At 41.3% G+C, this 22,630-nt stretch overlaps 2 protein-coding genes across 7 annotated transcripts; both read left to right on the forward strand.

The window, feature by feature from the left end:
• Positions 1-1,755: 1,755 nt before the first annotated feature.
• On the forward strand, positions 1,756-6,676 carry LOC123510797 (40S ribosomal protein S2). Its single transcript, XM_045266177.1, has 5 exons — positions 1,756-1,892; positions 2,979-3,192; positions 4,083-4,190; positions 5,320-5,493; positions 6,306-6,676. The coding sequence occupies exons 2-5, from the start codon at positions 2,980-2,982 to the stop codon at positions 6,627-6,629; spliced, it is 819 nt and encodes a 272-aa protein (XP_045122112.1). The 5' UTR covers positions 1,756-1,892; position 2,979; the 3' UTR covers positions 6,630-6,676.
• A 3,558-nt stretch (positions 6,677-10,234) lies between these two features.
• Positions 10,235-21,285, forward strand: LOC123510800 (double-stranded RNA-specific editase 1-like). 6 transcript variants are annotated; one of them, XM_045266179.1, is made up of 8 exons: positions 10,235-10,302; positions 12,397-12,590; positions 13,962-14,064; positions 15,631-15,809; positions 15,972-16,218; positions 16,517-16,662; positions 17,195-17,384; positions 18,887-21,285. In XM_045266179.1, the coding sequence occupies exons 1-8, from the start codon at positions 10,290-10,292 to the stop codon at positions 18,976-18,978; spliced, it is 1,164 nt and encodes a 387-aa protein (XP_045122114.1). In that variant the 5' UTR covers positions 10,235-10,289; the 3' UTR covers positions 18,979-21,285. The 6 variants fall into 6 exon arrangements, with proteins under 6 accessions (XP_045122114.1, XP_045122118.1, XP_045122119.1 ...); XM_045266183.1 differs by having other exon boundaries at positions 13,962-14,052; positions 16,526-16,662; XM_045266184.1 differs by having other exon boundaries at positions 10,277-10,414.
• The last annotated feature ends 1,345 nt before the right edge of the window (positions 21,286-22,630 follow it).

Raw genomic sequence — 22,630 nt, forward strand, 5'->3', positions numbered from 1 at the left:
AACATGCGACTCCTAGATTAGCCTTGGATATTTGTCCTTGAAAATTCTTAAACTAAAAAATTCACTTATATATATTTCAATTGTAGCAGTAGTAGTAGTAGTAGTAATAGTAGTAGTATAAGTGGTAGTAGTAGTAGTAGTAGTAGTAGTAGTAGTAGTAGTAGGACTAGTAGTAGTAGTAGTAGTAGTAGTAGAAGTAGTAATAGAAGTAGTAGTAGTAGTAGTAGTAAAAGTAGTAGTAGTAGTAGTAGTAGTAGTAGTAGAATTAGCAATAATAGTAGTGGTAATAGTAGTTGTAGTAATGGTAAAAATATTAATGATAACAATAATAGTAGTAATGGTGGTGGTGGTAGTGGTGGTGGCAGAAAACACACACACACACACACACACACACACACACTTGTCCTGTCCACCGAGTGGCTACCTCGGTGGACAGGACTATTACTATTAGGCCCCACAGGCAGCCCTGAGAGAAAAGAGGCTACCGTGTGTGTAATTCACCACGGTCGTATGCCGGTCACTCAGCCAGTCTTCCCTATTACGGAGCGAGCTCAGAGCTCGTAGACCGATCTTCGGGTATGATTAAGACCACAACACACTCCACACACCGGGAAAGCGAGGCCACAACCCCTCGAGTTACATCCCATACCTACCTGCTGCTAGGTGAACAGAGGCTTACACATTAAGAAGGTTACACATTTGCTTCGCCTGGCCCGGGACTCAAAGCCAGGTCTTCTCGGTTGTGAGCCGAATGTGCTAACCAGTACACCACGCGGTGTGTGTGTGTGTGTGTGTGTGTGTGTGTGTGTGTGTGTGTGTGTAATTCACCTCGGTTTTCTGCTGGTCACCCAGCCAGTCTTCCCCATTACGGAGCGAACTCATAGCTCATAGACCGATCTTCCGGTAGGATTGAGACCACATCACACTCCACACACCGGGAAAGCGAGGCCACAACCCCTTGAGTTACATCCCGTACCTATTTTACTGCTAAGTGAACATGGGCCACACTTTAAGAGGCTTGCCCATTTGCCTCGCCGCTTACCGGGAATCGAACCCGGGCCTCTCGATTGTGAGTCGAGCGTGCTAACCACTACACTACACCTCGGTCGTCTGCTGGTCACCCAGCCAGTCTTCCCCATTACGGAGCGAGCTCAGAGCTCATAGACCGATCTTCGGGTAGGACTGAGACCACATCAACACACTGTGTGTGTGTGTGTGTGTGTGTGTGTGTGTGTTATTTATTTCTTGTCTGCAGTAGTGTGGTAATATTTTATATCAAGCAGATTCCATTTTGATATGTGTGATATTTATCACAGTGAACAATGAAAAGGTTCACAAGAAAGGGCTAAGGTGTCACTACGCCCATCACACAGTATGTTGATTTTCTGTCTGCAGTAGAACTATATCAACTATTATTCTATATCACGATGGAAATCAGAATCGACAGAAATACGTTTGGCAGGAAAACTGCGCTTCCCGACACTCATTTGTTAGAGGTGATGGCAGTCGTTCCAGTAATGTGGTTACCATTTCACAGATATTATTCTATTTAGCGATTTAATACTTAGTAATTCTAAAAAAAAGTTATGTGATATTTTCTGTGTATTCTTTCGTACACGTTTTTTCAATTATTATTAGAGAGAAATAAGTAATGATATTACCCTTTTGAGTACTTGATTCAATATTCAATTTTTAAATTCTTAACAATATAGGGTAAAAGTTATATATTTTCATTTACTATGATATTTTACATGAACAATACATCATTTAATATATGGAATTATAACATCGATAGATATTATGAGCCTTTTATAAGAGTTACCAGATTCAGCATCAGGAGAGCGAGCTTACCCGCTTCCCCTTCCCTCTTTCTCACTCAACAATTCCTCTACGTAAGTGTATCACGTATTTTATCCGTCCATATCACCTGTCATCTATACATGCACACACTCCTATACCGTACAGCCATACACATTAGAGTCTCGTGATTAACTGTAGTGTTTGAAGAAGGTGATAAATAGAGGGTAAGTGCTGTGAAATAAGCAAAATAAGAGGCCATGTGTGTCTTGCTTGTTTCGAGGATCAGCGGTCGGTGTTTTTTGGGAGTTTGCTGGTGTTTAGGTCTATGTAGTGTGTTTTAGGCCTACTAGTGGTGCAGGAGTGATATATTAGGTATGTGCTTTTTTCCTGACTTGTATCACGTAATAGATATAGACTTAGTGAATTTTTCGTAGGAGCACGTTGTGAAGAGGCCTACCCAAATCTTGCTGTCTCTACGAACGCCTTGTATTGGACATTATTTCACTATTACCATCAATTATTTAGGTGTTTTTAAGTATTATAGTGAAAAGTGCAAATCTCACACACACACCCTGTCAATCCTTTTCAAACCTCCCTCTGTAGGGTTGTTTGTCTAACTGGCAGGGAGATCAAGGGAGGGTTACCCGCAGTGCACGGTGTATGGTGCACTAGCTCTGATAACCTCAAACACACACACACACACACACTCACGATATCTTATTGTATTCCTATATTAACACAAAGTACTGAAACGCCTCATCATTCAGCTTGTACAAATGTTTCAGTGCATGACCAACATCACACATTTTTATTTTGTTTGTTTCTTTCTTTCACTTTTTTTTATGTTTGTATGTGTTGAATGAATTGAATCTGGACTCTCTCTCTCTCTCTCTCTCTCTCTCTCTCTCTCTCTCTCTCTCTCTCTCTCTCTCTCTCTCTCTCTCTCCATGCAAATTTAATACTAACTCTTGGAAAAAAATGTCCTTCCCCTTACAATATAGAAAAAAAAAATCTTTCCTTTTACAATACAAAAAATGTCTTTCACTCACAATACAAACAAGAGAAAGAATATCCTTCCCCTTTTGCAATTCTAATAAAAAAAAAAAAAAAAAAAAAAGATGCCATCCTTCCCTCACCACCACCACCACCACAACTCTGACCAGTCCACCGGCCCACAGAATGGCAGACTCCGGATCTGGCCGTGGAGGTTTCCGAGGTGGCTTCGGCACCCGTGGTCGGGGGCGTGGGCGTGGGCGAGGCCGTGGCAGGGGCAGGGGACGCGGCAAGGAGAACGAGAAGGAGTGGATGCCCATTACTAAGCTGGGGCGTCTGGTGAAGGATGGCAAGATTCGCAGCTTGGAGGAGATCTACCTGTTCTCTCTGCCCATCAAGGTAAGGCCAGGGCTCGTTAGGTTAGGTTAGTGTGTGTGTTTTATTATCTTATTTATTTATTAATTATTATTTTGTATTATTATATTTATTTATTTTATTCATTTGTATACTGTACTTTTATTTATTTATTTTTTTCTTATGTATTTGTATTGGATTATTTATTTATTAATTTTATTTATGTTTTTGTTTTGGATTATTTTATTTTGGGTGAGATTGTTAATGTATTGGTTTTTGTGGGTTATTTATTGTATTATTTACATCAATATTTTCTATTTTGTTTTGTTTTGCTAAGATTTTCATTCTTTTTTAGCTTGATTTTTCCCCCTTGATAATTTCATCGGGAATGTATTTGTTGTTCCAGGTTATTTTTAATTGGTATTACAAATTGTTGTGTTTTTAGCTGTCTTGGATGTATTGTCTTGTTTTTATAAATGTTATGTTAGGCATAGCTTTTTTATTTCTATTTTTGTGTGGTTTAAATATCCACACACATTTACTGTGCCGTGAGTGGCCAACCCTGTTACACTTGAGTTCTATCTCTCTGTGGGATAGTTCTATGAGAAAACAAGGGAGAGTAATAGAGGGCTTCGTGCATCTTTCCGGTGTGGACTGGTGCCCCGTTACCCTCAAACACACACACCTTTTATCAGCTGTCCTCACCATCCATAGATTTGTCATATTAATTTAGTTATTGTATAAAGTAACCTTATCTTGTTTCCACCTATCATCCCCAGCCATAGATTTGTCACATCCACTTAGGCCCATTTTTTTCTACCCTCTTAAGGTCTACATGTGGCAGACCCTGGTGGGGGGAACTTATTTCCACCTATCATTCCTGGCCATAAATTTGTTCTTTGTTTACAGACGTCTGTTTTTTCCTTACATCACAGGAGTATGAGATCATTGACTTCTTCCTGGGCCCCAAGCTGAAGGATGAGGTGCTCAAGATCATGCCTGTGCAGAAGCAGACCCGTGCCGGCCAGCGCACTCGCTTCAAGGTGAGGCACACATGTCTGGGAGAGAGGTGGTGGTGGTGGTTAGGGTTTGTTTGTAAGAGAATGTAATGTTAATTTTCTAGAGAGAAGAGATTTACAAGTTTGAGAGTGGGTCATGTTGATTTTTTTTAGTATGAATTTATTTGTATGTTGGAGTATGAGATTGTTCATTTTCTAGTGTATATCAACTTCTTTGTGTACAGGAGAGATTTGTTAGTTTGAGAGTATCTTATGTTAGCCTTTTTGTGTATGTTCATGTCTTTGAATGCAGAAGAGATGTTGAGTTCATTTGCTATTTTAGGAGAATGTTATGTTCAGGTCCTGTGGCTTAAGTTGTTATGCATTGACAATTTGTAACTAGTTTCCTCTCATTTCTTGGTAATGTAATGAATGCATGATTTCCACTGGTTTACTAGAGAGGCATTGCTTAATCTGCCACTGTATTGGTTATGGCCAGCCCTGTTACACTTGAGTGCCATCTCTCTGTGGGACAGTTCTATTAGGAAAGCAGGGGAGAATAAGGGAGGGATCCGTGCGTCTTTTCTCTATAGACTGGCGACCCCGTTACTCTCAAACACATCAATATCAAACTGTTCACTGCATACAGGTTTTCTTCCTCAATCCAGAACTCCTTCCATACTCTTGTATCATGACATCAAGCAACTTTCACTATCCTGTCATTTTCTTTCTTTCATTTTATCAGACCATTTCTTAACTTTTCCTCTCATTATTTCAGAGGCATTACCTTTCACATTCCTGCTCTGATTCTGTCCTTCAAGTTACTTAATAATATCATGTAATTAAACTCTCGCTACTCGTGCACTCTTACCAAAACACTACTTTCCTGTGCCTTCCACATTCTTATCCTTGTTCCTTTTCAGTTACCTAACATACCAAACTATCTCTTCTGTCCCGTTCTGCTCCTCTACTTCTCACATCCTTCTCATTGTGTCCCTTCACCTCTTCCTCAATCATTCCTCTTCTTCCTCACAGCATCCCTTCTCTTCCTCACACTATCCCTTCCTCTTCCTCAGTTTCCTTGCCTCTTCTTCACAGTACAAGTATCCCTTCCCCTATTTCCTCACAACACCCTTCCTCCAGTGCATTAACTCACCACCTTCCACCATTCCAGGCCTTTGTTGCAATTGGTGACTTTGATGGCCACATTGGTCTGGGCGTGAAGTGCAGCAAGGAGGTGGCCACTGCTATCCGTGGTGCCATCATCCTTGCCAAACTTTCCATCGTCCCAGTGAGGCGAGGCTACTGGGGTAACAAGATCGGCAAGCCCCACACTGTGCCCTGCAAGGTAAAGTATTTATTATTTTGATATAGTTTGTAATGTATTTAGAATTTAGCTTCATGTTAAATTATCTCAAGATTTTTTTTTTTTTTTTTTTTTTTTTTTTTTTTTTTGTCATGAATGTTTCTGTTGTTTGAATATCCACACACATTTTCTTGTGTGCCTGAGTGGCCAACCCTGTTACACTTGAGTGCTATCTCTTTGTGGGATAGTTCTATGAGGAAAACAAGGGAGAGAAAGGGAGGGCTTCGTGCATCTTTCCGTTGTGGACTGGTGCCCCGTTACCCTCACACAACTTTTAATTAGCTGTCATCACCATCCATAGATTTCTTGTCATTCATTTAATCACCATATTAAGTAAGGAAGACATGTCATAAACTCTTTTCTCTTTAATGTGTGTTCCTTCATTTTGTGGTTTTGCATTTTCAGTGTGTTTATATATTATTGTGCACCCATTTGTCCTTCCATTTTCCTATAAGTATTCATTGTTTCACACCAATGCTAGCTTCAGTTCTCCAATATGTTCATTCTTTCACACCCATACCTATTTCCATCCTCATATTCATTCTTGCACACTGACACTGCTGTCTGATAGAACTAAAGCAAGGATAGTGGCAAGTTGAAGGCAGGTGATGGAGGAAACATAAGCTGAGGAATGAATTTAATTAATGAAGATCTAAAAGCATCCATGAAGCAAAAAAAATAATACTCAGCCCATGTTCCTTTTGCCACCTACTAGAACACATTTGTGGTTACTTGTATTCATCATGTATTAACCTCAAAACACAAACCTTAACTCACCACTTTCATTCCCTCAGGTGACTGGCAAGTGTGGCTCTGTACTGGTGCGTCTCATCCCAGCCCCCAGGGGAACCAGCATTGTGGCTGCCTCTGTGCCCAAGAAGCTGCTGCAGATGGCTGGTATTGAGGATTGCTACACCAGCGCCCGTGGTCAGACCGCCACCCTTGGTAACTTTGCCAAGGCCACCTACGCCGCCATCGCCAAGACCTACGCTTACCTCACCCCTGACTTATGGAAGGAGACTGTGTTCACCAAGTCCCCCTACCAGGAGTTCACTGACTACCTGGCCAAGTACCACAAGATCAGCTCAGAGCAGCGGCAGGAGACCAAGCTGTACTGAGGTGGTTGTGGTCTGTCCCCCTGATGATAATAAATTAGTTGATGGTGTTTTTGTGTTTTATTGAGGGTTTTACCTATTGTTTTTGTTTTTAGTTTTTCATTATTTGTTTTTCCTTTGTTATATCTTCTAAGTTTATTTCATACCTTGCAGTCTTGAGCATTTTATTTATTATTTTTATTCTTTGTTCTTTCCTTTGTCATTATTATTATTTTCCATTTAAGCCTTGTGTCATCTTGTCTGTTATTTTGGGTTGTGTTTTGTTGGAGTTTGAAAATGGCTACCTACACTAAAACCTGAAGTACGAGAAAATACGAAACACCAAAGAACTACATTGCATTTAATCAATAACTCACTATGGCAAGTTCTATCATAGGAAAGATTATATGTACATAGTGATGAAAGATAAAGTAGCATTTTATTGACCGATAACCTGGTATAGTAGACGGAAGGTCAGAACACATAGTGCTTGCCTGGACAAAAGGATGTGTATTGATATTTGGGACCAGCACTCAAAGTTATCGTACCAGGAATGGTGAGCAGGGTATCGAGTACTGGTGGTGGACAGATTGCTGAGTCAGGGTAATGATAGTGATGGCTGCTATGTATGGTGGCCTAGTGATATACAAGAGGATGCTTTGAGGGGAACGTTAACGAGGACAAGGAAGTGAGAATAAAAAAATGAAAGTGGGGAAACAAGAACGAGAGCAGGCATAGGCCAAGGGGGCGGGGCTAGGGAAATCAGCTGGCTGGGGGCGGAGCAGGGGTTAAAAATGACGGTCAGGGCTTCCTTTTTAGGGTAAAATACCCTAAACTAGGGTAATTGGACCCTTCTTAAGATAGTGTTTAGGGTAATGCATAAACTAGGGTAATTTTAGGGTAATCTGCCGTCCTATGGATAGGTGTGTTTGGAATGGTCCCAATCTGGTGGCAGGCTGGTTCTCTTTCATGTTCGATTCATGTACACAATCATCCCTGTGACTTGTATCATCCCCCACCCCCATCCCCTTTCTCCCCAGTCTCCACTCACCCGTCTACTACGCGTACACGTTTTAGACCTTCGGACGGTTAGATCACAGTTCACACAGTCAGTCACCTGCGAGGGCGAGTCCACACAGAGCAGCCGCAGCGCGCATCTGTTTGGCAAATATGTGGCGTTTAGTGATGATCTTTGACGTAAAACAAGAGACTTCAACGATCAAAATTTCTCTCTTCGTATTTGGAGATTTTTTTTTATTTCATGGTATGGCTAGGCATTTATGGAGTCAAATAATCGCCTACGCTCTTTTAAGTGTAAAATCAATCTACTGAGTGAAATATATGGGATTTAAAATACTGTTTCGTCCTGTTGAACGTACATTTTATGTTTATTTAATTTGTTTACGTTTGTGCTTCACGGTCTAACTCGTTTTATAATGCCTTAAAAGACAGTCCAGACTATGATATATGTGTGAGAATACTCGCCAAGTGAAAATGGTTGGACTTTACAAGAGTTTTTAATGAGTTTAGTTTTTAATGCTTTTGTTTCACATAAATGTTTCATTCGTTCATTTCTGGTTCTAGATAAATGTTGGATGCCTGAGAAGAGTTTATATTATCTAGTATTTTTAGAAAGAAGTATAAAGTCGAAATGGGTGGACGTTTTAGCAGTGTTATAAGTGAAAATGTTTTTAGACATTTATGATACTTATTTTACACCTTTTTTATAAACTAGTTAGGCTGAAGAGGTTTTGATGTTTTAGATATTAGTTAAAGTATCTATCAAGTCATAAAATATCAAGCATTCGGCCATGGCTTCATTTTTTTTATAAGTCGATTTTAAAATTAATTTCGTTACGTATACGTAAATCAGTAGCCTTCATCAACCCGCCTACCGGGCTTGATAGTGGTGTGACGTCATAAAGTGGGCGGAGCTGGCTCAGTTGCCATCTACCATCTATGTTTTGCTAATATTTGGCACACTTTGCAATGCTTTTCAGCCACCGGTGTTACTGAGTGGAGCCACATGATCATGCTCGGCTATCAGCTTTTTATATACAACTTTCATGAGGGAGTGCTGGTGTGGTGAAGGCTTAAGTGAGGCAGAACGGTGATGACAACGGCGATGAATGCGTCGATATCCACCTTTACACAAGTACGTGTCACTTAGCCGTTCTGTTTGTGTGTCTGACTGTCTGTGTCAAATTTACCTTCATCCTCCTCCTCCTTCACCACAGGTACACTCACGCATTGACTAGCTCTCCTTCTCAAGCCCCATCCTCCTCCCTCTCGTTGATCGTCATGTTGTGGGGTGTTTTGACGTGTTTTGGAGTTTATTTTGTATGTTTTGTTTAAGTTTTATGTATTTAGTGTTGGTTTGTGTGTATTGTGTGTATTTGTGTGTTTAAGTGTGGTCTCAGTGTTACACGAAGATCGGTAATGAGCCCCTGATCGCTGCCATTGAGAGAGGGCAACCAACCACGCGCTGTTGGTGGCTGCTCCTGTGTGTATGTGTGTGTGTGTGTGTGTGTCTTTACGTATTTACGTATACTAGATTGATTACACGCAAACCTATAAATGAAACGGTTTGCTCTCTCTCTCTCTCTCTCTCTCTCTTTCCAGTCGTTACGGGCTTTTTCAAAGATAACACATGGATGAGGGGGGGGGGGGCGAGTGGGTGGGAGGAGTGCAAGTGTTTGGCTCTGAAGGCATGACTAATTAACTATAGAAAAATTAATGATAATTGTGGTGTAGGTGGGTGGCAGCCCAATGATATATATGTTCCAGGATTAAAAAGTTTGAAGGCTATTCTGAATTCCTGTGAATCCTTGAAATTGGTGGCGAGGCTTATCACTGGAACGATGTGAGACTTCCCCAATATTTTTTTTTTTTTTTTTTATTATCATCAACCTTGAGGGCATTTTTAAATTATATGGTCAGTTATTTTCTCGAACTATAGTGAGAAGTAACTAATGTATTATTGACAGGAGCCAGGGCCGACATTTTAGCGTCTCTTACATTTCCTAATCATAAAGGTATGAACTTATTTAAATCAAATACTCACAGTAAGTCACAGTACCTGGTTTAGCATTTTTAAGAAAGCCTTGTTAGGTAGTACATGCATTGTTGCTCCGTACATTATCTATTACCTTGCATCATATATGTACACCCTCGCTCATAATAAACAAAAAAGTGAGAGGGGTGGCTTCAGTCCCCTCCGCGGCCCCCCGCCCCCAGATATGATAATATTAATAAGATTTAGAGATCTTGTCTAATGACATGAATCTCAGATAATTCATACCTTGTTTGAATAACTAATACATGGTAGAAGACCCGAACACGCAATTAAAGAATTATCTCCACTTTAATTACACGAAAATACCGCAATAAATAAGTAAAAACGGAAAAGAATATCAAAGTTTACCATTTAATAATTGATTATGCCATTTTCTCCTACAACAAGAATGCCAACATAATATGACAGTCCATTATACATTAAAAATAATCATCTGAAAAATTAACAGCCCTTTACCAATAAAATATAAATTAGATGTATTAGAAATCAAAATTAAGCATTACAGATGGCTTACGATGCTATGAAGTATAGAAATAACGAAAAGTCAGGACCGTCAAACATCGGAAGAGTTGCCAATCCTGAGAATAGCGAGCCGCCGCAACACAGCCATGAGGGGACGAGGTAGGCTCATTTCACGCTAATATATCATCTTACAGACACCACACCGCCATTTCGCCTCGAGTTGCTCATCCCTAACGATAATAACTACCCGTGGACGTCACCGGTAGTTAGGGTAATGCTGTAGTTTCCCTATATCAGCTCAATACCACGAGGCCGGGTCAGCATCTTTTTCTCTCTCTCTCGCTCTCTCTCTCTTCCCGCCATTTCTCTGTTATTTAATTTACTACTAACCTTTTAGTGGCGTGCCCTTCTTGCTCCGTGCGTTTGATAGTAGTAACGTGTGGCTTAAGTGACGTGTAAGTAAGCTAGTGTAGGTTTTAAATGTATGGCTTGGGAGGTCGAGGATGTATGGGAGAGAGAGGGAGAGAGACGCCATTTCTGTTCCATATGCACATTTATCGTCAATCTTTATAACATTTGACCTCCCGTGAGTGTAAAATGTTCCCTGTGGCTTATGTGACGTGTGTATGGGCTGAGAATGTCTGGTTAGGAAGGTTATCTATGTATGGAAGGAAAAGACGGGACAGACATACAAACGCCATATCAGTTTCCTATATGGTAATTTTTTGTGTTGTTTTCCCCCCTACATTGACTTGGTTGTAGTTTATAGTGTAGTCTGGAGATGTGAAGGTTAAAATGTGGATTTGTGGAGTTTTGCAGGATTTTGGTGGTATAATGGGTTCGATATAAGAAATCAATAGAAGGATTTTGAAAGATTTGGTGGGCTTTATATTATGTAAGAGTGTGTGTGTGTGTGTGTGTGTGTGTCTCGATCTCTCATCAGTCACTTTTGCATCTTCCTACCAAAACTACTAGTGTATCGCTGGATGACTGCGGGACGGTTGGCTAGTTGTAGATGCAGAATAACACATGAAGACCTAGCTAACAATTTTTATAAAGACGATGATCCATGAATTGTTGAGGCAAAGTGTGTGTGTGTGTGTGTAGGAGGTAATTCTTTATATATGGTTTAATCTTAGTGTATGTTTTATGTATTGGGTGTATGGAAATGCTATGGTTGAATGAGTGTGCAGTATGGTTGTATGGTGATGTATAGTGTGGTTTTATGCAAGGTTAGTTTAGTTACATATATAAGAGGGATATTTTGGTATGTATATGTGTAAGTGGGCCTTTTTAAATTTTTTCCCTTAGCTTTTTCCTTTCCTACATAAAAAAAAAATTGCAGTCTTATGGGAGTTGAGTTTTTCCCTCTCAATTTTGTTGGCCTTTAAATATCCCTATTGCATTAAAAGACAAATAAACAGAGATCCATTTATGCTTTATGTATAGGTATGATACATTATGGATATGTATTTGTGGTGTATACTGAGCTAGGTAAATGTTATGTATGAAGATGGTAGGTGTTTGTATGTATGTATGTGTTAAACAGGGACTTGCTGTGTCTTGTCTGTTTGTCTGTCTCTCTCCATGTGTATACTTATCTGTCTCTGTCTTCTCTGTTTGTTCATCTCATATCCTGTATCTGTCTTATCTCATTCTTTGTATCTTTTTGTGATTTTCTCTCTCTCTCTCTCTCTCTCTCTCTCTCTCTCTCTCTCTCTCTCTCTCTCTCTCTCTCTCTCTCTCTCTCTCTCTCTCTCTCTCTCGCTAGCTTTTTCATATCAACATTTCATTTCCCTCAACCAGTACTTACCCTCTTACATACAAAAACTAATCAGATAAACTTAAAACACTAATAACAACCTTTTAACACGACCACAACCACCACCACCACCAATAACAACACAGTTACAACCCCTTTAACCTTTTCATAGCAACATTTCACCTCCTTTAACCAATACCCTTTAAACTTATCCCCTTCACTACCAGGATGCATTTTTATATTCATTCTGGTTACTATTTGGTGATTTTATACAGCTTCAAGAGCTTAAGGGGCAGTTAAAATAGTGAGGACCCTTCCCATTAATCTTTTGACCTCCATAGACCATTCCTAATACAAATAAAACCATCTAATCATACCGAAAAGCCATGGTAAAGATGTGTCCCGGTACTGAAGGAATTAAAACACTAATAATAATGTAACACCAGCACACCATAACACCACAATCACAACTGTCACATCACCCATTGCAGGCCGTGGAAGAAACTGGCGCACAGCAGCCGTACCTGACCCTCCTGCAGATGCATTCTCAACCCCTGAACTGAACAGCCAGCCGGACGCCAACCTCGACTTCTACCAAGAGAACAGCTCAGATATGGCCGGCCAGGATAACCACAACTCAGACATACTTGCGTCAGAAATGGACTTGAAGATGGAAGGACAGGAGGTGAGGGGGTGAGAGGAGCCTGGGAGAAGAGTTAGTGGTGGTGGTGGAAGAATTAGTGTTAAGAGTTAGTGATGTTGAGAGGAGAGTAAGTGGTGATGTTGGGAGAGTTTTTGGTGGTGTTGGGAGAGTTAGTGGTGGTGTTAGGTGAATTAGTGGTGGTGTTAAGGGAGTTGGTGGTGGTGGGAGAGTTAGTGGTGTTAGGAGAGTTAGTGGTGTTAGGAGAGTTAGTGGTGGTGTTAGGAGAGTTAGTGCTGGTGGGAGAGTTAGTGGTATTAGGAGTGTTAGTGGTGGTGTTGGGAGAGTTAGTGTTGGTGTTAGGAGAGTTAGTGGGTGGTGGGAGGGATAGTTTAGGTGTTGGGAGGGTTAGTGTTAGTGTTGGGAGGGTTAATGGTGGTGTTAGGAGAGTTAATGGTGGTGTTAGGAGAGTTAATGGTGGTGTTGGGAGGGTTAATGGTGGTGTTGGTTGCCTTGTGTTCACTTACTCTGGGTTTGTGTAGTTTTGTTGATGTGGTGATGTGTATTTTGTTTGGTTTTGTTTCTTTTGGTTTAGTTTCATTTAGTTTTTTTATTTTATTATTTTCTGTCATATATTTATTTATTTTTATTTCATTGGTGCTGGTTTCACTCCACCTACACAAGTTAACATGTGTAACTCTTTGCGTGCTTCTGTGTTTCCACAAATGTAGAACTGGAACTCATTGAAGAGGAAAGCTTTAAGATATTTATTCCATTCTTTTGTTTAACTTTTTTTTTTTTTTTTTTTTTTTACCCTGTGGATTTTTTTTTTTTCTTTTTTGTTATTATTTTTCTCCAGTTTTTGTTGCCCTTGGCCAGTTTTCCTGTCATACATTAAAAAGAGAAAAAGGGAAAAAACACACACACACACACACACACACACACACACACACACACACACACACACACACACACACACACACACACACATTGCGTAGTGTAGTGGTTAGCACACTCGACTCACAGTCGAGAGGGCTGGCGAGGCAAATGGGCAAGCCTCTTATTGTGTGGCCCCTGTTCACCTAGCAGTAAATAGGTATGGGATGTAACTCGAGGGGTTGTAGCCTTGCTTTCCCAGTGTGTGGAGTGTGTTGTGGTCTCAGTCCTACCTGAAGATCGGTCTATGAGCTCTGAGCTCGCTCTATAAGGGGGAAGACTGGCTGGATGACCAACAGGTGACTGAGGTGAATTACACACACACACACACACACACACACACACACACACACACACACACACACACACACACACACACACACACACACACACACACACACACACACACACACACACACACACATTCCTTTTGTATTTCCTATAGACTACCTTTTCTATGTGACTCTATCTCCCCTACAGTCCAATGCGATGGTATCCGATAGTGATGCCTCGATGCAAGAGGGGGAGCAGCAGCCAGAGACCCGCAAGCGCCCTTGGGAAAAACCTGGAGGTAGGGAGGATGGTGTGTGAAGCCAGATGGCACCTGAGTTTTTGTATAGTATTAAGTTCATATGTCACCAAACACTCATTCTTGGTGTTCTGAATGGTACCTTGTTTATTTTGACTGAGTTGATGAGGTGTTGCATTGACCATAAGATAACTGCAAACCTGATACACTAGTAAGCTGTCCAACTCCTAAAGGGAAGACGAGGACAAATAGAATGAAGGTTAAATTGCAGAGTTCATTTGAAAGCTGAAAAGGGCAATGGAGTTAGATATTCAGTTTTCTTTTCTTCCCTCAAAGTTTACATGTGTTTGGTATTGGCATCTTTCTGTTCCTTCACTCCCACTTCCTTGTGTCTTATGGCTTGTTATAAAAGGCAACATTCAAAGTAAATTATGCTCTCCCTTCATAACTTATAAACTAACTACAAAAAAAGTTATTAATAGTAGAAATGCCTTTGCTTATCTACTTCCAGGCTTTAAGTATTGTAGTAAGAGATAACCATTCTTCTAAGGAAGACACAGTAACTCTTTAAATTGTTAGATAAAGAAGGTGGAGTCTGTTCTCACCTTTAAATTGTTAGATAGTGAAGTTGGGGTCTATTCTCACCATCACCTGTTAAAATCTTCCCTACTGACCTGTACTTATCCCACTGTGACTAATTCCCTGGTACAGTAATGTTGCCATGTTACTGGTACTGGTCTAACTCTTGCCATGCCTCCATATCCTGTGTTCTCCCTCTGAAACCAATTTTTGGTACTTGCTTTTTTGTTGTGAGGTGTGTGGATGGCTGGGTGTGTGTTTAGATCAGAGAGGCTGGGTTAGATTTCAAGGTGGATAAGACTTTGTGGTTTGCACTATCAGTAAAAGTAATCTAAGGGTATGAAGAAAGCTAAACACCTCCCAGTGCCCATGCATCTTATCTACCATCACATAACTTGAGTTTTGTTTTTTATTATAAGTTACATGTGATAAAAGTATTTTGATGGATGTTTTTTCTTTAGCAGTATATTCACCCGAGCTCTTCTTTGTTTTGACAGCGAGCTAGCTTGCTGGCCGCGCAGGGCCGGCTTTGGTCCCCTCACCTGTTATGTCTCCTCACGACTTTAGTTAATTGTAGCACTCCAGAAAGCCAGTGAAGAATCTTCTGGTAACTTCCTACATTGGCAAAGTCACAATCTTACACTGTCTTCACCAACCACAGAGAGTTATCAAAAGACTCTTCTAACGGTGCCATGCATGAGGCTGGGTGTATACTTAACAGTCGTAGAGACATTTTCAGAGACTTTAATTAATTGAAGCGTGTTGCCCACACTTGTCATGGATGTCTGACTGAGGTGGGAAGTACGGGTCGTACTGAATCCTACCCAGTCATTCCAGCAAAATTTGAGGGGTGATCTGGCATGAGGCACACCTTGGCATTCAGCAGGGAGGTGATGGACGCCTGCGGGTGGCTCCACCTGGCTCAAAGCTCTCTCTCTCCCTTGTGTCCCGTATCCCATGTTTGATAGCAGGCTGAGGCAGGTTGGTTTTTTATTTCAATGGCAAGTGTGTTGCGACCTTTCAATTAATGTGTGGTGGCAGGCATCAAGGTCAAGAGAAAGAAGGTGCCAGGAGCCAAGAACCTCAAGATCCGTAGGTACGTGCAGCCCAAGAATGCTGTTATGTGCCTGAATGAGCTGCGGCCAGGCGTCACCTACACCACGGAACAGGAAGGAGGCGTTGGCCAGCCATTTTGCATATCTGTCGAGGTACCTGGTGCGGTATGGGACAAAAAATAGCCTGAGGATATGTTGAGCTATTTTACTTTTTTGCCTTGTTTGCTTGCTAATGCCTTACTCCTGAGTTCGTTCATGAAACACTGCCATGCCAAATATGTCAGCCTAGGCAAGGAGAGCCTTCCCTTGAATGCTGCCCCTCTGCAGATTGACGGGCAGAAGTATCGAGGGTTTGGGTCTTCGAAGCAGTTGGCCAAGCAGGCGGCAGCTGAGGCGGCGCTCATCAGCTTTGTGAAGCCGCCTGTCACCACTGCCGAGAACCAGGAGGAGGACAAGACCCCCTGGGCCACCCTGGCCTCCTTTGCCATCTACAAATTGTTCAACGACTGGCGTGAGGGCCGTGTGGGCATGTGTCCCCCACCATCCCAGCCCTATGGGGCCGCCATACCCCCTGGTGAGGATTGTGCATGCTGGGGTGGGAGGGAGGTAGGGAGGGAATGAGAGTGGGGAGGCAGCAGGGCTTGGTCTCATGGCAGTTACAGATTGTGTTTGTGGTAATTTCACTGATAATTTCATGGAATGTTTATATTGAAGATTTTAGAACATTTTGAGTTGAGCTTTAAAATGTTGCAGGACTGAATGTTCCTTGACTAGTCAGACTCCAGTAGAGCAAGGCTATGGTGGTGCTAGAGACCCACTGGTGGTCAGACGTCAGTTGATGTGTTAAGGACTGAGTAGCTCTTACCTTACAGGTATCAAAGCCTTCCTGAACCAATCCATTGGCCCTGCTGCCACCACAGCCGTCAAGGAGGAGAGTCCCCAGGCAGCTGCCTTCACAGAGGCCATCTGTGCACACCTAGGAGGCCGTGCTCCCAATACCCCAGCTGTCGATCCCAAGGTGGGTGTGATGGAGGGCTTATTGCTGGGAAGCTCAGGGCAGGGTCAAGGCAGGGGTGACTAGGGGAAATAGTTGGGGTGTATGTTGTGCTGCTGCTGCTGCTACATGGCAGGTGTGTGGTACAGGTGTGGTAGGGGTGGTGTAAGTGATGATGTACTTGGCTCATAGGGTGGTGAGTGTGGGAGGTTCTTTCTTCTGTTATACTCTTATCTGTCTTTGTTTTGTTTGACACATGCTCAGTGCATGTGAATCACAAAGTGGCTTGAGGTGTGAGTGCATGAGTGCAGCCTTCATATCATACTAGATGGTGATGGTGGTGTCATCCAGGGCAGATCCTTAAAACTAGTAAAGAATTGAGAGTATAGATGCTGAAATTAGAGGAAAATTTTTCTCAAAGTATGAAAATGCTGAAGTGTAGCTGATGATGATGAACACAGGAACTGTCCATGCCTTGCAATATCAAGCTTCTTTTTTATTTCATTTTTTTCAGTCAACTGAGCCAATGACAGCAGACTCAAACTTTTCATTACAGTCAACTGAACCTGTGAAAGTTCCCAATCCGGCCAAGCAGGTCCCAGAAAGTGCGGCTGCCATGCACCCTGTGATGGTGCTGCACCAGATGAAGCCAGGCCTGCAGTACAACATTAACCAGACCACCAGGGACAACAAGCCTTTCTTCACCGTCACTGCAGACATTGATGGCAAGGAGTTCTCAGGCGAGGGTGAGTTGTAGACTGACATGGATGCTGTTTGAAGTCACAGAATTGCTTCTCTGTGCTTTAGAGTCAGGCAAACAAATTAACCCCTTCAGTACCGGATGTGTGTTTTGTGACACGTGCGTGTCACGGCTGAGTTCACGCGCCAGGAACCGAGGGTGCTCCCCGTGACACGCACATGCCACGGTTATAAGATGTGTGTATTGAGGGCTCTCAGGGCCTCGGTTTCTGGATTATTTCTACCCACGTGGTGGCAAGTGTCTGTGTTTACAAACATAAGGCTGCAGCCATTCATGGGACGGTTTGAAACTTCATAAACTTTGACCAATGAGTTATTGTCAGTGCTGTGATGTAATTTGTGAAGACCAATCATCATATTATATTTTTTTTATGCATCATATTTTCTGACCTACGTATGGCAACACATGCTTGTCGAGTGCCGCAATGCGATATTCTCTAGCTTCTGTTCAGTGCTGCCTGAAGTTTTTTTTGGTAGCACGCGGATTTACTTCAATTATGGATATCTCTACAACTGACAGTGAAGATGAATATGATGGTGGAACAAAAAGGGAATTTGAGGGGTCTGATGTCTCAATGGAAGGTGATGATACTTTGTTTGATCCTGAAGCTATCAGTGATGTAGAGAGTGATGCTAGCAGCGGCGACGAGTATTGAGACGTTGTCCGCCAGCAGTGGCCTGTCATGCAGCCCTCCTGCCTCACCCCCCACAGCTGCTGGTAGACAAACAGATTTCACACTTCTTTCAGACCCATTCTCTGACACCAGACCTAACCTTCTACCTACAAGTAACACTGATTTTCCTGATGTACATCCTAGAATTATTCTACATCATGAAGCTAGTGCTATGAGTGATCAAGACTGTTTTTAGTTATTCATGGGGAAAGATGTGATTGCTGCTCTGTGTCTCTGGACCAACACATGTGCTGCATATTTTTTTTTACTCAAATGACATGTTGTGGGGTTTCTCTGATAGAAAACATAAAAATATAGTGTGAACAGGGTGTTTGTGAGAAGCTGAAGACTACCGCACGGACAATGCGGAGGAGTGCGTGGGCAGTTGGTTCGGCAGCGAAACATCTTGTTTACGTAAGGTTGACGGGTCGTAACGATGGGGTTAAGAAGCCTCTGTAGTGCCAGGTGACAGTATGAGGCAACAAAACCTTATCTCCATGTTCTCAATAGTCTCACAGAACAATTGAACATAGAGGCCTCTGCAGCAGCATATCTTATCTCAGCTGCTTGGAGTATATTTGTCACTAAGCAATGGTTATCTGGTACCTGTACCTTGGAACATCCTTGCAATGGGAGTATGTTGAGTGTTCTGAAAGGGAATAAAGCAAATTGTAATCCTCACTTGACTAAAGATGCTAGTCACATTTTATCTTTCACTGTGTTACTTGTTTGTTGCAGCAATATTCTTGAGTTTTGCTGCAACATTTATAGTCTCTTAATCAGTATGTGCTAAGTGGAGTTTTCTTTACTTCCAGGGACGAATGTGAAGAAAGCCAAGTTTTTCCTGGCCAAAGCAGCAATTCTTGGCCTATATGGGGTAGAATCCACGTTTGAGATCACGGCTTAATGGGAGTAATGGCAGCAGTGTGCAAGACAGGCGGTCCCTCGCACACATGGCTGTAGAGTCTGCTAAGTGATAATGACAGGTAGATAGGTAGCTGCATAGTATTTTAACCTGAAGTCCTCCCTGTGAGTGTTTTCTTGTATGTTGCTGCTTGCTGATGGCAGGGAGTGTAGTGAACTGGAGGGGCAGGGCCTGAGTGGCTAACAGACACTGCTGTGGAAGGGAAGTGATGATCTGTACTAAACGATGCTGTCTAATGAATGACGTGGAATATGATTTGTTCCGTGTGTAAATTTTTCTTCCAGTCCACAGTGTTACCTTGTATTTTTTTCCACCCAGCTCAGTTATTCAGTGCCAGAATTGGAAGACTGGCACAGGACACAAGATTCTTATTTATGATTTTGATGAACTCTATTTCCTATTTATTTACTTAATCCATGAAGTGTGGGTGCCTCCACCATGAATGTAAATCAAATGCAGCTGATTTTGAAAGACAGGCACATGAGAAGAGGTTAGTCACTTGTTCCTGCTTGTGTCAGATCACCCAGCTAGTGTTCTGCTGTGGAGTGAAGAGGAAGTGGGAGGGCTGTAGTGATGGGACAGTGACAGACAACTCCTGCTTAACAAAAATGATGCTGTGCCAACTCTTGTGCTGTCTTTTAGTGCAGCTTGAATCCATTTGTAGTCATCATTACTCAACTCATTCATCACATTAACACATTTTGGCTTCCTGATGTAAGTGGCATCCAGGTTCCAGATGTTTAGATTTTTTACCCCTCTTCCTTTTATTTATTTTAAAGGTACCCACTCTTTATGGGTTAAATTGAAGCTGTATATTAGTTTAGCAGTCAGTCTCAGCACTTGATATAACATGAGCTGGTGTTGTGATAGGACAAGTAAGGATGCCCTGGAACCTGGCTCTTGGTTATGTTCTGGTGGCTTCTGTATGGGATATCAGTACCTTAATTTTTCCTCTTTCTGTAACTCCTTACACACATTTGGCGGGAGGTGGAATTCTGGGATGGTCAACTGTTAAGTATTACAAAGTGTGATCAAATCAGAATAATTATTGAACATTTCTCTTAATTTCTGTGTGTGTCAGTGTTATTAAAGCAAGAATTCCTGTTTTTTTTCTTCCAGTTTTTGTGTACTATTGAAATCAAGAGGAATTAGAATTTTAAATATTGAATGCAATTTATCAAGCTGAAGTGTTACTTTTGAGCTTTGAAGTAAGTGTATTTGTGCATGAGGTAATCATTTGATCAGAGTGAAAGCAATGAAGCAGTTTACCACACCTGTGTTGTCATTCCTGTTCCTGTGTGTCAACCTTACCTCAGACTTGGTGATGCTTGCCTCACTGCATTTGATTATCACCAATGCAGTTATTTACATTTAGCACATTTTACTATTTTCTCATGAATTCAGGAACACTGTGTCAACTTACCAAATAGTATATTTGTTGATCTAACCTTTTGTAGGCAACTTTTCCTGTAAGCATCCATGACATTCTAGACACATTTTTGTACCAGCTCTTCAGTTCTGTAGCTTATGAAAGACTTCATTAACTCCCTATTCTCTCTTTTCCTTTATGTCCATCCCATTAGTGTTTGCAGCACTGAACATTGAAGGCTGATGGCTGTCAAATGGTTGATTCAGTGTATTGCAGACCCAGCAGAACATGATACTGGTTCCGGAGCATCCCTAAAAAAACTACCTAAGCTACGGGTGTACACAAACCCAGGGGCCCTGAGATTACTCTAGAGAGTGTACTTAAGTGTAGTCATGTTTTAAGAAATTTGTCACCTGTTTTGTAAAGACAGCATAAGTGGAATATTGTTTGCTTGTATATCTTCTTTATCTAGAGCTAAGGATTGCAGTATTTCAATAGGTAAAGTTATGATGCTGAATGTGCCAAGGATGGTGAACTAGCTAGGATACACTGGAGGGGTTGAGAAGATTCCTGATACTGCAAGTGTTGGGTGGACCCGGTGGAATTTTTAGCTTGGCCCTTGGTGATTTACCTTCATTATGTTGTGCTTTCCTTCGTTGTGCTGTTAAGGTCAGAAGTCGCGTCACAAGTTGCATTTTCTTCTGAGCTGTGTCTTCTCATTTCAGGCCCGCGAACTGCTGAGAATCTAACAAAAGTCAATTGGTTTTCGGTAGTTAAAAGGAAAGACACATGAAGTGCTTTGACTCAATTTCTGACCATGACTGTATGTACTCTCCCATTGTATTCCATTGTATACTAAAATGGGTTTGCCTGGTTGAACACTTACTACTGTACCATAACCATTACACTCTGCGCCATGATACAGTCTGTCCATGCTAGTCCTGATTTGCACCCTTGTTATGGAATGTCCCAAACTCAGGCATAGTGTGTAGCTTGGGGACATTTGGTTCACTGTACATGGCATCCCAATGAGGAACTGAAGTAAATATGGAAATCTTAAACCAGGGTGAGTGTTGTCCCTTGCCTCTGTTGGTGGTGCTGGAGTGTCCAGGGAAGGAAAAGTTGGTGTTGGAGTCAGTACATCAGTGACTCCATTTGACTTCAAGAACTATTAGCATGAAGGAATTAAAAGTCATGCTTGGTCCTACAACCTGTATCTTTTGTGTGGAAGGAAATAGATAAGGAAAGGGTTGCTAATGGTGGGAATTAGCATTTTTTTTTTTTCTTTTAAGCTAAATGTTACTTGAAGTGAAATTAGTTAATTGAAGATAATGTGAGGCCAAACATTACCTCGATAAGTTCAGATTATGTTAGGTGAAAAGTATTTGTATTTGAATGCCCAGATATATAATGGTCTATTCCCCTATTTCTGGACATTAAAAGTAGGACAACATATATATGTCAGTGGTGGAAATTGCAGCATTTTTGCCATCTGTGTTAATAAACATGAGAATGAGATAGTAAATTGGAGAAATTAAGACCATTTCACTACATTTAGTACTACCATAAAAAAAAAAAAAAAATAGATGGAGTGATACTGGCAGGTTGAAAATGGAAAGGGATTCTTGGGGTGAATAAGAGTGAGTGATGGGATGAGTATTAGTAAAGATGTGGGGATGTAAGGATACAGTCTTCAACCTCCTAGTATAGAGAACAAGAGAGGTTTTTGACCAATGAGTTATATTTTTGGATTGTGCCATGCCTACTGTCGGTCATCTCACTTCTAGTGGGACTGTACTCCCCGTCTCTACAAAGACTCAAGAACTAAGGAAGTAATGAAAGAATTGAGGCTGAGGGTGAAATTACTATATGAGTAACTATCTGGAGAAAGTAGATAGCCTACAATAGTGTCTGGAGATAACAGGATCGGCCAGCTTTAAATTTTCCGCCAATCTCGGCATTCCAGTCTAAAACTCAAAATTTCTTGTTTCATCATTTACATGCCGACTTAACTCCACTAATTGAGGAAAAGAATATGATATTAAATATACAATAATAATATTTAATTTCCCCTCCCAAGAAAAAAAAAAAAAAAGTAAAATGAACATAAGCGTGAAAACCAATCTATTTCGGCCTTGATTTCGGCAGTTAAATATATTTTTTTGCATAATAAACTCATAAAACATATGAAAATAAACACAACTGTATATAGCAACAAAATATATATAAAAAAGTAATCGTTAAACTTTATTTACAAAGTAGAAA

Source organism: Portunus trituberculatus, chromosome 30 (genome assembly GCF_017591435.1).
Source record: "Portunus trituberculatus isolate SZX2019 chromosome 30, ASM1759143v1, whole genome shotgun sequence".
Lineage (NCBI taxonomy): Eukaryota > Metazoa > Arthropoda > Malacostraca > Decapoda > Portunidae > Portunus > Portunus trituberculatus.